Raw genomic sequence first — 14,149 nt, 5'->3', positions numbered from 1 at the left:
TGTTGTTCCATTTTTACCCTTCACAAAATCTTATGACCAATTTAGAAATTTTTCTGAGGCTTGACTGTACTGTACAGCAATGGAAGCTAATAGCATGTACTGTATACTGCGACATGGCGCCATATCACACATTCCGGCTATTGGGTGTCTCTCACTGCATGTTTACCTCCATCACAGATCCCTCTGAGCTGTAGAGAGCAGCCAGCACAGATTGCTGAAAGCAGAGACGGCAATGGCAAATGTTTCTTTGATTGAAAGGCAACAAGAGCAATTTTAAAAAACAACATGTCTTTCATTGAACCTATGTTATGAAGAATCTAGAAATACCACGTGGAGTGGTGGGGTGGGGGTTTATACATGATGTGAGTGAAGCAGACAAACGTGCTTCCAGTCACAATGACATTTTGCGTCTCGTGGAGGTGAGACACAATCCCACAGGAAACCACTCACAAACATTTCTACTCCCGCTCTTAGCCTTGAAGTTGAGTTGCATTACGAAACTTCATTCTATGACTGATGCTCGGGAGGCCGACTCCTCCTTTTAACCCACCGTGTGCGTCACCGCATCGACTGTTCTAGCGGATATACTGTACTCGTATGTTCTCACCGAGGCCACTTGAAAGGAATTGTTGGTGCCACGATGGTCCAGGTCATGGCACAGACAGGAGACAAAGAGAGCTAGAATCTCTATATCCCTAAAAAATGAGAGCGGAGGAAATAGATTATTCACCACAGGCAGCGAGCGGCGCCACTGTCAAGATTTATTCGGGATCAGGGTTGGAGACTCACTCGAGGTAGTTGGACAGGCCAAGGTTTTTACAGAGCAGGTAGCAGAAGTGGGAGACGGAGAATGCGTGCATCCAGTTGTGGTATGGCGGGTCTCTGTAGCCTTTCTTGACCATAAGACAAAACCTACCCAAAGGGGTCAAACAGTAGTTCAGAAAAATCAGTGTTGGTCTCCATTTAGGATTAAAAAGTCTATATTAAAAAGTATAGATTTTTTGATGAATACTTTTCCCCATAGTTGATGAACTCATTCAGTACCAGCCAATTCTGGACCACCTCTGAAAAGACGTTTAAAAACGTCTTTGGGAGTGAATGAGTTAAGGAAACAGTCAAATACTGTATCAGTACATGAGACCTGGGCAAAATCGAATGATTTTAAGTTTTAAACCTGTGTCAGGTATAATTATGCACGAAGGCATGATGTTAGGAGAGAAAATACATTATAGTTAGGTGAAAAAGAAACAAAACTGCATGCAGATAAACATTTGCAGTGCCACAAGTACTGCATTTTGGACTGCTGAGAATATCAGACCTGGCAAGAGTCTGACGGTCGATCTTGTACATGTTGATGAAACCCATGTCTTCAAACATGCTGAGGACACACTGCAGACACACATGGGAAAATCAGTTGCTATGCAATCACTCATCCCTTCCACTTCTTCCATACATCTTCCCTCATACGGCCTATTGCTCTTCATGTCCAAGACTCCCTCGGCTTACCATAGGTGTGGTCTCATCAGGTAGCGAGCGCGGGGTGTAGGTGAATTCAGCAAAGCAAGGGTGGATCTTCTTGACCGGCTCGATCCCTACCACCAGCAGTTTACACACCTCGTCCTCTGAAAGCTGAAGCATACACACACTGAATGATGCTACGTACAAAGCAACCAAGATTCAAACCAATGTCCCCGCCAGTGAGTAACAGCCATGCGATTTAAGTTTACCTTCATGTGGTACTTCATCATTTCGTTGGCCAGGTGAGATCTGAACTGAGCTTCGTGAACCTTCTTGTAGAGCAAGGACTAAGGGCACAGCAAATAGTTGCATAAATTGCTTAGGAATACATTTTTTTAAATAGTTGCGATTCCCCAAATATATCACAACAATACAGTCAACGACCACTATTCCACTATATCAAAAACATGTTTCACAGACTCCATGTTTGTATTTTGCAGACGGTGGGGAGCCTTCTTGCCCCTTTGGGACATATGCTGCTGGGTACACCTTAGATCCTTGGCAAAAGTGGAGAATGGTGGGCTTGACAATATTGTCCGTAGAAGATGTGGAAGACATCTACGTCATTGGCCTTTTGATAACAGGTATCCTGCAGTTTGGTGTTAGTAGTTTCCTGATCTATCGCAAAATCCAGCCGGTGGGGGCAGCTTCATTGGGAGGTAACAGGCGGGCGACCTACATGGATCATCAACACTCAGACTCATGCGTTGACCGAACTCTACCGCAAAGTGGATGTGGATATGGATATGGTGTGGAGTCACTTCGCAAAATGGAAAAGACCGGGAGTAGTTGTACCGTCCTGGATGATTGATTGACTGGCTGATCAAGATTTTTGGCAAATTGACACCACGGAGAGTCGCATGCTGTAGGACTTTCAAAGCTGTCTGAAATTGCTGAGGCCCTGGACCCAAAACAGCTATTATCCGGACTTTCCCTGGATGGAAAAAAACCCCACATGGACGCGAGTCCTATCTCCCTATTTTCCTCTCCTAACTCCCCACAGCCTGCGACTGATAAACAATTGGCCTTGCGGCTGCGAGGACAATGTCAAAGTCTTTGCTGTACAGTATTCATGTTAAGTCTTGAGAATTATTGTACTGTGTTTTTAAATATCAAATCATATTTTTCCCCCTCCTCTTCCCAACCTTTTCCTTTCACATCTAAGATATCTGAGCGCTTAACAGCGAGCCGCCAGGCTTCTCCCCCATGTTGGTTATTGCGGTCTTGTCTATGTTCCTTTGAACGGGTTGTAACTGGAAAGTAAAGTCCGAGTGTGTTTATTGCAGACTTGGCCAATAAATCTGATTCTGAAGTGAGGTGAAATATTTTGTACAGTCCTCGAGAAAATTGTGAAAAGCAGCAACCTTTCTAATTGAGGGAAATCCAACTGACGCTCTTTTTTCTTCCTCTCCCCATTCATGTAATGCTTTTTTTAGCCCTCTCTCCTTTCAAGTGCCAAACGCAAAAGTCATTTTAAACAAAGCTAGGAAACTATAAATATATACAGCTTCATCTCAATGAATTTGAATATTGTGGAACACTTAATTTATTTCAATAGTTCAATAAAAAAACTAAACTGAGATTAAAGTAATTTCACTTGTTAGATTGAACTACTGAAATAAATTACGTTTGACCTAATTCATGGTGGCATGGCAGCTGATTGGTTTGCATATCCATCTCAGAGGTTGTGGGTTTGAATCCGATTGAATTGGGGCGATCCAGCAAATGTTCTATTCTCTAAAAAAAAAAAAACCCAAAAAACCTCCCAAATTGTCGCCCAAGTAGCCTTTCTGTAATAATCCTTCCTATCGCAAACTCTGTATTAACAATCTTTGTCAACTACATCAGATTGGGTTGAATGGGCTCGCGGCAGTGCCACAAAACCTCTGCGCTACAACATAAAAGCAGCTTGCTTCTATCACGTACAGGAATCTCCCCCAATTTCCCCGGAGACTTTCGTTCTTTCTGTACTCTGACTCGACTCACATTTTTGTTCCCTCTGAGCTGATGCACGCTTGTCAGACAATTTCGATGTTCTCAGGTGCACTATGTACTAACTTACACCCATGATCAAGGTGAAGGTGTAATTACGGCCGGATTATTTTCTTAATTACCCAATCAATCAAAGAGGATATGAGCAATTTGAAATAATATGAATCCAAATCCCAGTAACAGTTATGTAAATTAATGGATGGGCGAGAAGAGACTTACATGGGCAATACTGATTCCACAGTAGATGGAAAAAGCTGTGGCCAGATCCTCATCAAAGCGGTTGAACCACGGCCCGTTCATTTTATTCACCAACTCAGCAACCCCGATCACCTCTGGGGAATATCAAGGTGGATTACAAATAGATGAAAGTCAGATAATGAAGATGAATATGAGGAAGAACATGAGAGTGACAAAAAGACAGCAACGCCAAGTCACTGCACTGTATTCCCCAACAACGCAAGGAAACTGTCATCACACCTAAAATCTTGTCGAAAGTCTTTCTAGAATCTGGGATGCTGTTATACTGTTGCTATAAAAAGATAACACAATATATATCTTGTCTTCTTGGTAAATCCCTGTGCATGTTTTGGTCTGTTATAGTTTACATACATTTGTTGATATTCTGCCCGGTATGTTTTAAGATGGGGCTGCCCGGTAGTCCAGTGGTTCGCGTGTCGACTTCACAGTACAGAGGTGCAGGGTTCAATTCCGGCCGGCTCCGGCCTTCCTGTGTGGAGTTTGCATGTTCTCCCTGTGCCTGCGTGGGTTTTCTCCGGGTACTCCGGTTTCCTCCCACGTTCCCAAAACATTTCACGGCAGGTTAATGGACCACTCTAAATTGTCCCTCGATGTGAGTGTAAGGGCAGATGGGTTTTCATCCCTGTGTGCCCTGCGAGTGGCTGGCAACCGGTTCAGGGAGTCCCCCGCCTACTGCCTGAAGACGGCTCAGATAGGCTCGAGCACGCCCCGCGACCCTTGTGAGGATAAGCGGATCAGAAAAGTGTTTAAGATGGGTAATGGGTATCTGGACCTAACCACCTGCACCTAGAAAAACATGGACAGGTCTATCTTAGTTTTCTCCCTAGAGTGACATGAGGCTGATGAGAACAGGTAAACTGTTCTGTCACTATGCAAAAAATTGCAACCCTTCGATGATAACGTTTCCAAAGTGCTAGCAGATCTATCCTGGAAGTGCACCTATGGAGGGACATGTGCTCTCTGCTATTTTTAAGAGATTGCCAAGTCACATGAAGACTGCCATCATTGATCTTACCGTTGGTCTCATCTTTGATGGGGAAGCAGAGGATGTTGCGAGTTCTGAAACCGGTACTGTCGTCCACACCACGGTAGAAAAGAGGATGGGAGTAGGCGTCCTTAATGTTCAGAATTTGACCTGTGGTCGCCACGTGACCAGCGATGCCTTGATCTGCCGGGATACGGAATTCCTTCTGCACACATTGAAATGCATAATACAAATACACCCATGTAAGTTTGTGTTACATTTCTTCTTTGCATTGTAGCAACAAGGTCCAACAAGTCTGGCGCTGTCAGCAAGCACCAACACAATCAAAGTGGTGACTTGATCATTAACATGACGCCTGTCAAGTCTTATGTATCAAGCTCTCATCTTTTTATCACCGAGTGTAGTCGCACACGTTGTAGGTCACATTGATGGTGTCAATAAGTTTTGAAAGCTGACAACTGAATAAATGTGTGGAGACCCTTTATGTCCACATTTCTATACATCTGACTTGGGTCAGTTGGGTCAAATGCAGGAGTCGCATTTAATGCATGTCTGAATGTGTTTGTAAGAATAAAAATGTTCAGTGATTTTGAGGTTAGAGCCTTAAATCGCAAACAAACAAAAAAAAAAAACCCCAACCAAACAAAGTGGATCGTAACCGTGAGTTTGAAAATGGCAGCAGGATGTCGACATACCTCCTCGTCACTAACCACACCACCGTCAAACACCTTGGCCACTAACTCGTGGCTATGGCGATCCAGCAGGAACACTGAACAGCTGAAAAGACACACTGAAATGTTTTGACTGAGACAACCAGCACAGTGCAAAGCCCTCCGAATGACATTCATTCTATTTCATTGCAGGTCACTGTGAACCTTCATTAAAAGAGGCAAGATAGCATTTTGCAAAGGGAAATGAAGACATTCACACTGCAACCCCCACACGCTGACTTACATCTCTGCACCACTGAGGTTCCTGGCCTCCACTATAATTTCCTGTAGGAGCACGGACACATCATCTGAAAGTATGAAAGAGATGGGAATAAAAATAAAATGGAGGGGGGGGAAATTACAGTAGTTAAAGGACGAGATAGACAAAGACAGATAGAACCACGAGTAACGGTGATTCTTTAATACAATCAGATAGAAGCTTTATTGTTAACAGTGCTCTTTCCAAAGAGGTGCTGATTGTTTCACACGCAGGTTGATCTAATCTGCTCGAGCAGCAATCATGATGGCTCAGCAAAGAGTAATTGGTGCCTACAGTTTAAGACAAGCCTTCACTTTTAAGTGCCCTTGTTATTTTATGGCTCCGGGTCTTAACGCCTTTGGCGTCTTTAATATTTTCCTACATTACACGCACCATGAGTTTCTTTAGGCCATCACTGATATATATTATATATCGGGTAAAAACAATAAATGTTCTGCCACGTCCGCTGTCACCGCAGACAAGATACAGACAGGAAGACAGAACAACATCATACCCAAGTGTGTGAAGAGGTTCTTGGCCACTTGCAAGAGTGCCTATGTGGATGAAAAAAGTGTACATAAAAAGCTTTTTGAATGAAATGCTCATGTCGTATGAAATGAACGTGCAAACAGAATGGGTGTATCGGCACATTACCTGGCACTCTACTTTCAGCTTCTGTTCCTTCTGGAAGGCTAAAGTTGAGGTGAGGACCGTTGAAGTGTAGCAGAAACAGTGCTGGATGGCGTGTTCATCGGCCTCTGTGTGTCTGTGGGGAAAAGGCGACTCTGTTCTTGCATGCACTTTTACTACAGCCAATAAAGAGGATCAAGGATTCAGAGCTGAATTAAAGAAAAAAAAAGTGACCTTTAGAAACATCACAATGCTCCGTTTTTCTATACGGTGTTAATTCAGCAGTCTAGTTATTTGTATGCTTCTAAATATGGCCTAAATATATGTCAGGATTAATAGACTGATGGAGGAATGTGGGCACAGGGGGAAATATTTCCAAATTTCAGTTGAAATACGTCAGCTTGCTTACTCGTGTGATTTCATATCCGATCACGTCACAATATATAACAGGCAAATGAAAATTTGCTAACAGATGCTGACCTCTGAGATCATTGCCTGCAGTTGTGTCTTCCTGTCACGAGAGGGCAGTGGAGCATTAGCGGGCAATTGTGCAATTTAAAGAATACCTCCCAGGGCTTTCTTGCCCTTGGCTGACTGAGCCTTGTGGGAAACCTGCAAAGGAGGCAGGAATCATATCCAGCCTCAAACAGGCCTCCAAACACGTGAAATAAAGTTCACTCCCACTATAGCCCTTTGTGACGGATGTTCAATCCAACACCAGGCTGTAGTCTTGAGTCTCTCTCTTTCCCTCTTTTTTTTCTTAAATTAAAAAGTATCGGCTTGTTCTTTCCTATGAAGAAAATAGCCTTAAAGTACACGGAAAGGTTTAAAGGCCGGCGGGACTCCGCTTCAAAAGACCAGAAGTCACAGTTGCGCACAAGGAAAATGGCACACAGAGATCATACAACGTACAGTTAAGAGATAAATGCCTGCTGCGGCGCTCCCATAGGCTTTCTGTAAGGGTTGTGAATCTCTCTTTGTAATTACTAACCAAGGTTGGTCTGCAACGCCAATTACAAAAGCTCAAAACTCAAGAAGATGACAGTTCATTGAGGGCGTGAACGTGAAATGTTGTCCGTCTCCATATGGGGCGACCACCAGTCAAAGGTGTCGTCCGTCTTTCATGTGGAGTCAGCTGGGAGAGACTCCACCTCCCTACGACCTTGAACATCATAAGCGGTATAGAAAATGGAAGGATGTTGAGTGTGTGAGAAAAGATTCAGCATCCTGTGAGAGCAGTTACTGCCACAATCCTGCGGCTGTTACTAACAAGAAAAGCTACCAAGAAAGCAAAGGACATGATTTTATTTTTTTTCCCCCCAGCTAGCGCAGGCTGCAGAACGAGGGTGCTTTCAAAAGATAAGCACTGTACCCAAGTGCATGGATACGTGATGTTGGTGAATGTGCAGGAAGAACAGACAGAGACCTGAAGATACCGATATAGATGGCAGACAAAGCTGGCACCAGGGAGAGGTCAGATTCCTGCCAATTACACGTACGCACACAAGAAGTGAGCTGACATATCGCCCGCAGCTTGATACAGTCGATTGATGTTGGCTGTGGGGTGTATCCTGCTGGTTTGGGGGATTAATAGAAACAGCAGTGAAAAGATCAATTGAAAGAATGATTGATCTGTTTGCCATTCCAGTAAGGTTGAAAATCCTGCAAAAGTTTCAAAATGGGAAACTTCCTTCGGTGAATGTTTGGGAATTTCCAGGAATTAAAGGCAACAAAAAGGGAACCTGGTGTGTTTGATTGTGAACTTGCCCAGCTGTTCATATCAGATCCAGAAGGTTCGGACTTGGATGGATTCGATAGTCAGGAGTGATAAAAAAATAAATAAAGTGAGTACATTGTTAAATACCTCAATAAACTACAACCAAACTACCGCTGCCTTTTCAAAAACATACGCTAGCGTGCATGCATGCTCCCGTATTGTTAAAGCGAGCGTACGTTTTAACCACGCGCGCGTCCAATGATACAATGCCTCTTGTGTACGTGTTCAAATAGCACCCGGGACTGACACTACGCCTTTTAATACGGTGCGCCGTATGGTCAAAAGTGACCCTTCATGTAGGCCGCTGTCAAATTAACGTTGGAATATTTCATGAGAACGCATGAATTTGAATGCATAAGAATCACACGCAGAGTAATTAGACCTTGAATGAAAAATGTGAGTCACTCATAAACATACCTCTGTCCACCCTGCTTGTTGAAGGCGCATGCCAGAGCCACCACTTGGCCCGTAGCCCTGCTCACAACTGGGACACACAGCATGGAGGAGATCTCACAGGCCAACATACTGCACAGCTGCCTGCGCTCCTCCTGGCGGGCAGGGAGATTGGCTCAGTGTGCACACAGAATGAACACGGAAACTGAGAGATAGACAGACAGATCGCTGAAAAAAAACCATGCTCGGATACTTTGGATTTACTTCATTCAGACATGTACATCGTTGCACGTGATTAAAATGTATGAAACTTCCATTTGAAGGGGGAAAAAAAGAAGAGCAGAAAATTCCGTCAGTTGACCACGTTTTAATCACGTGCAACTGAAAGTTACGTTTTTTTTCAATGTGGGAAAAGAGATGATTTAACTTACAGCACTGATGTCGCAAAGAGTTATTGACTTTTTCTTCTCGACAACCTGACCAAAACGTCCAAACATCAGCTGTGCACAAGAGAGCAAATGATCAGTAGAATGAAACGTTCGCGATTCAGTTCAATAATTTGGCATTAAGTCCAAAGAAATGGTGCATTGTCAAAATTACACCAAAGTGGTTGGGCACCAAAATCAACCTGTTTTTACGCCGCCGGTCACTAGAAGAACAAAATCGATCATTATCTAATGTACTTTTGATAACGATGATGAGTAGTAAGTACCGGTAGTTCTATAATTCACAATCAGCTGCATCATGTGCAATTTCTGATCATATTTCAATCCTGTCAGGTTTTCGGACGACACAAGATTTCACCCGACTCACTAACTGGCAAACATGATTGCGGGTCTCACCGAGAAACTGATCTCCTCCTCCAGAACTTTGTCTCCGACTACCTAAAGGTCACAGAAATATGGGGCCACAAGACATTACAGGAATTCAATAGCAGTTAATGATTTAATCTAATCACAAAGAGGCACTGTTGACGTTGCATATTTGGCTTCTGAATGTACCTGGCAGAAAAGCTGGTGGTTGTCCTCAGACACTAACAGCAGACAACAACACTGTGACCGAGTCTGCTGCTGCAGCTATGTGGACACAAACACACGTGAGAAATATTGATCAGGACTCACACGGCAATGTGTTTGGTAGACCTATAAAACATAAAATGCATGATCAGGTTTCAATTCATGACTGTCTGACTGATTTTCCTCTTACACTAAAGGTCATTTGATTAGCTGTGGAAGGTTTTAGATAAATTGAGCTCTTAATGAACTACTTACAGGAGATTCTGCCTTTATAAAGATAATCATGCTGGACAAGAGCTGTTAACAGCACTTTGTATGATGCAATTATAAAACATCCGACAGTGTCAGAAAAAACAACTGGGCGGTCAACTCTTTGTTATGTGAAAACCTTTGATGCGTATGTAATGGCAATTTGAACATATAACAGCGCGAAATGGAAGTAACTGTTCGTACTATTGAATGCTGACCGTACCTTTGAATGCTGACCAGTTATTTTGCGGATAAGCAAAGTTGCCTGCACATGCACTAGTCTGTACTCTGCTCAAAATGCTGACCTTGCCAACAAGATAAAATGAGAGCGCAAGACGCAGAGGGGGAGAAGGCTCCCTCGACAGATCTGTGAACGGTGTCCCTCCATGTTTTTTTTTCTTTTCTTTTTCCTTCTTAAATAAATCTCATCATTTTTTAAATAAATACCTTCGTTGTCTTGGTTTCCCTGGACAAGACACATATCTTGTATCGTAGCGATGTGCAGTATCGGGTTGCCGGTTACCGGGTTGTAATCATGTGTAGTCAGTGCAGGTATTACAAAAATGACACGAGTGTACCTAAGGTGGTTGCAGAACGTATTTTGGGTACACATGTACATCAGTGCACATGCTGTATGCGCGTGCATCCACCCACACACTTGAGTATCAAAATAGCAGTGCTTCTTCACACTCCTGTAATCCACCAAGATGGCTGCGGGACAAGATTAAAAACCAGCCACAGCCAACATACTCATCCCCCATTGACACACAATTGTACATACCCGCATATAAAAGGCCCCTTCACCCCATTTTCCCAAATACTTTAATCCAATGAGAAACACCCCAAGCTCCACCCACTATATTGGTCATTCGTTGTAATTTTCTGCTGCTACTTCTTCATATCCTTCTGGGTCCTCTCTTGCCCATTTTATTAAAAAAATTAAAATACAACAACAACTATTTGACCCAAACCCGGTTGTATTCTTCCACTTGTGGTCTTTAGCACCACTTCACACCTCTGTAGACCATGTGACTTTCTCCTCCCGTGCCTCCTTTAAAGTCCATGTTTGTAGTTCATTTAAATTACCAGCTTTCAGCCCACCAATCAATCACCTTTCTTTGTTTGTATTTGTTTCACTACAGCTTATATGCAGGCATGGATATGATCAGCAGGTTAGCAACAACATTGTAAGCGTTATCGTGACAAATTGTGGTGCCGATAGACAGAAGACACTTGAAAGGTTTTCGCGCTTGGCAGGTATAGTGTGTATGCATGCGGGAGTGCATGACTGAAGTCAAACACTTACATAATTGATGACTTTGAGCTGGAGAGACGCTGCATCAAGGTCATAAAGCTCACCTAAAAGATAGGGCAGACCGAGAGAGTGATGACTGTGAAACAGAGAGGAGCCACGGTACAAAAAAGAAGAAGAAGAAAAAAAAGAAAAGTCCGAGGCAGGGATGCAGAACATGTACGCGGGTTGGACAGAAAGCAATCCCCAGAGAGATGCTTTGTGACAGAGGGGTCAGGGAGCGGTGAACGCGAACCAGCAAACAGATACTGGAATAATGAAGACAAGACAAGTGAAGACTGCAAGGAAGGATGAACTGAAGGTTTGACAGAGAGGAGGCAAGACAAAATGCAGAGACGGGCAGAGGCTGCGAGAACCAAAGGCAGCTTTCATTTGTTGCCAATTAGAAACCGGTAAATAAAGCTTACGTATGCTTGTGTATCCGGCAGCAGCATTATCAAGCTCCATTATGCGTAAGGTTATAAACATTGACAAAGCAATGCATTCCGTTTTCACCCTAGCTGCCACGCATTCCCGAAATGCCAACGAGTCTATCAAAATTCATTGATCTCTTCATCAGCATGTCACACGCTATTAACATTGCCCACCTCACTCGATGTGGATGCGTGCGTTTACATACCACAAAGTTGAAGGATGTTGCGGTCCAACTCGCTGTAGTCCTGGTCGGAGATGTCGAGGTGCAGCAGTGCATTGTGGGACTGAATGGGTGAGGGGCTGAGTGGGGGTCTCTGGTAGGACGCCTGAACAAGCTGGACGCGGACGCATGCCACAGAGGCCTGCGATGCCACACAAAATAATAATAAAAAAAAAACCCACATCAATGACCACATATGCTTTCCACACCAATATCAAAAGGTCGGTCGAGGAATTTTCCGAGGGGATGAAAAATTGCTTTATGGGTTCATAAAGCACACGCAAGGTTAAGGCTTGTTTATATGCAGAATGTGCGTCGTGGAAAAAAAAAGGTCAAAACAAGATATAATGCTGTTATGATGAACATACATGTTTTTCCAGCATAGTAAGATGCACTTCATCTTGGTCTGAGAGAGCACTACAGCCCACCTGCAAAAACACACACACACACACACACACACACACACACACACACACACACACACACACACACACACACACACAAAGATAAGGGAAGAACAACATCTAGTCGGATGTGGGGACATCATTTGATAGCAAATTTCTACATCTCTTGTGACAATGCACCTATAGACATTGGTCTGCCATCACTATACTGTGTGCGGGTTTGTGTAAGCGAGGACTGACCAGTAAGACAGCAATGGCCTTGGTCCGCTCCTGGTCCAAGATAGGAATAACAACAGCTGAAAGAAAGAGCAAGGAAGGAAAGAAGGCAGGAGGGACAAAAGATATCTTAAGGCCTTAATTTAAATTCATTCTTTCACTCGCCCTTTCATTTCCCCTCCATGTCCTTGCCTTGCCTCACTCTTAATCTTTTTCTTTTCACCCAATTTGTTTTTCCTGTTGGGTGTGTGTGTGTGTGTGTGTGTGAATAGAACATGTAATATGAATTCAACAAGGACACAATAAACGCCCTTGCATAACACTTGTTATGAGTATCATTGTAGAAAGAGCAGCAACAGAAACATATACTGTAAGTAAAAGCAAAAAAAAAAAATTATATATACTGTATATATGCTGTATCTATATTTCTTTTTTTTTCATTCATGACTGTGCAATTTTCTGGACATGAGGGAAATATAACTACATTTTCTGTCTTTGGCTTCTCCTCACTTGGGCCACGGTTAAACATGTTATTTATCAATTAATTTTAATGCTTTGAAGTATTTATTGTTCTTTCTGTTCCCTACCATCTTATCAAATGAATATCCACTTCATGTCTGCTTTCGAACACACAATTAAAAAAAAAAACGGTTTAATATTTTGCAATTCAAATAAAGTCTATACATGACATTCCATGTCGTTGGTTCCCATTTTGATCCTCTTATTTTTTTCCCTTATTCTTACATGTAATTTTCCTCCCACATACACAGGAGTACCCACATGCTCAAACAAGCAAACTCACATCAAGATGTCCGCTAGAATCATTAGGAATCCTTTGGATAAAACACTAATCTTGTTTTACAGAGACTATATCAAGTCCATCCCTGGACATACATTCCGTTGTGCACGGTTCTTCCCATATTTCTTCCCACGCTACCTATTTTCCCTAGAGAACATCCAGCAACGAGTGCCTTAACGTGCATTCTTTCAATTTCAGTGAACTCTTTTTACCCTTTTGGCAGGAAAGAAGAATTTCTAATTGAATTGAAACATGCCTGTGCACTTAGGGCACTTCTGGAATAAATCTTGCATTGATAAATTTGTGAAGCGCTGTATATCTATACATACCTCTTTGGTGTGCTTTAAGTGGGGCTGCGAGACAGATTTTGTATTTTCCTGGCAGTTCTGATGAGGGGAAGCCGGCACACTGACATCGCTTCAGCTGATCAACAACACTCCTGTTGCGGGAAGCACATTTGATTTAAGTTGGACAAATGCAGTTAACTCCAAGTGGACAGAGTGAAAAACAGATCCGAAGAGCGACAAAGAACAGCAAGGGGCAAATTGAAAGTCCTTGCAGGAGAGAAAAAGCCAAACAATAAGCTCCGGTGACCCATTTGTGAAATGACATAAGATTGATGCAATTCTATGTGTCTGTCGAGAAATAACAGTACACTCCCTTCAAGAAGTACACACTGGAACCATGCGGTCAATTCCTTTATTTCTGTACAAACAAAAAAGATTTAGGTTTGACATCAAAAGATGTGACAAGCTCAACCGCTCAGTTTTATTTTCCGAAGCATTTATATCGAGATCCAATGAACAACTTGAGGATATGTGACAGCTTTTCCCCAAGCTACCTGTTTGGTGTCTATTTCTTGGAACAGCAGTGTTGTTGTTTTTTTCTTCTTCTTCAGGACACTCCAAATGCTGATATCGGGTATAGACAATGTTTTTGCACTGGTTCTGATTTTCCATCTTCTCTCACCTTGTTTTGGCACCCAGAGAAATGTCTC

At 42.9% G+C, this 14,149-nt stretch overlaps 1 protein-coding gene across 4 annotated transcripts in view; it reads right to left on the bottom strand.

Annotated features, from left to right (window-relative positions):
- Positions 1–14,149, bottom strand: part of pde2a (phosphodiesterase 2A) — a 104,951-nt gene that overhangs the window by 6,007 nt on the left and 84,795 nt on the right. For all 4 annotated transcript variants that reach the window (XM_086125682.1, XM_086125684.1, XM_086125683.1 and 1 more), the window contains 21 exons: positions 13,482–13,591; positions 12,378–12,433; positions 12,102–12,161; positions 11,719–11,875; positions 11,094–11,146; positions 9,524–9,598; positions 9,365–9,406; positions 8,954–9,022; positions 8,547–8,677; positions 6,377–6,488; positions 6,237–6,276; positions 5,708–5,771; positions 5,449–5,530; positions 4,784–4,958; positions 3,730–3,842; positions 1,728–1,805; positions 1,507–1,629; positions 1,319–1,389; positions 790–912; positions 608–695; positions 167–214 (listed from right to left, as the gene is read on the bottom strand). In XM_086125682.1, the coding sequence (XP_085981808.1) occupies positions 167–214; positions 608–695; positions 790–912; positions 1,319–1,389; positions 1,507–1,629; positions 1,728–1,805; positions 3,730–3,842; positions 4,784–4,958; positions 5,449–5,530; positions 5,708–5,771; positions 6,237–6,276; positions 6,377–6,488; positions 8,547–8,677; positions 8,954–9,022; positions 9,365–9,406; positions 9,524–9,598; positions 11,094–11,146; positions 11,719–11,875; positions 12,102–12,161; positions 12,378–12,433; positions 13,482–13,591 (1,870 nt within the window). The remainder of the gene's footprint in view (positions 1–166; positions 215–607; positions 696–789; positions 913–1,318; positions 1,390–1,506; positions 1,630–1,727; positions 1,806–3,729; positions 3,843–4,783; positions 4,959–5,448; positions 5,531–5,707; positions 5,772–6,236; positions 6,277–6,376; positions 6,489–8,546; positions 8,678–8,953; positions 9,023–9,364; positions 9,407–9,523; positions 9,599–11,093; positions 11,147–11,718; positions 11,876–12,101; positions 12,162–12,377; positions 12,434–13,481; positions 13,592–14,149) is intronic.

The sequence above is a fragment of the Hippocampus guttulatus genome, chromosome 12 (assembly GCF_054856545.1).
Source record: "Hippocampus guttulatus isolate MCC_2025c chromosome 12, RoL_Hgut_1.0, whole genome shotgun sequence".
Lineage (NCBI taxonomy): Eukaryota > Metazoa > Chordata > Actinopteri > Syngnathiformes > Syngnathidae > Hippocampus > Hippocampus guttulatus.
The sequence above is the reverse complement of the archived record's forward strand: the minus strand, read 5'-3'. Positions and strand labels throughout refer to the sequence as shown.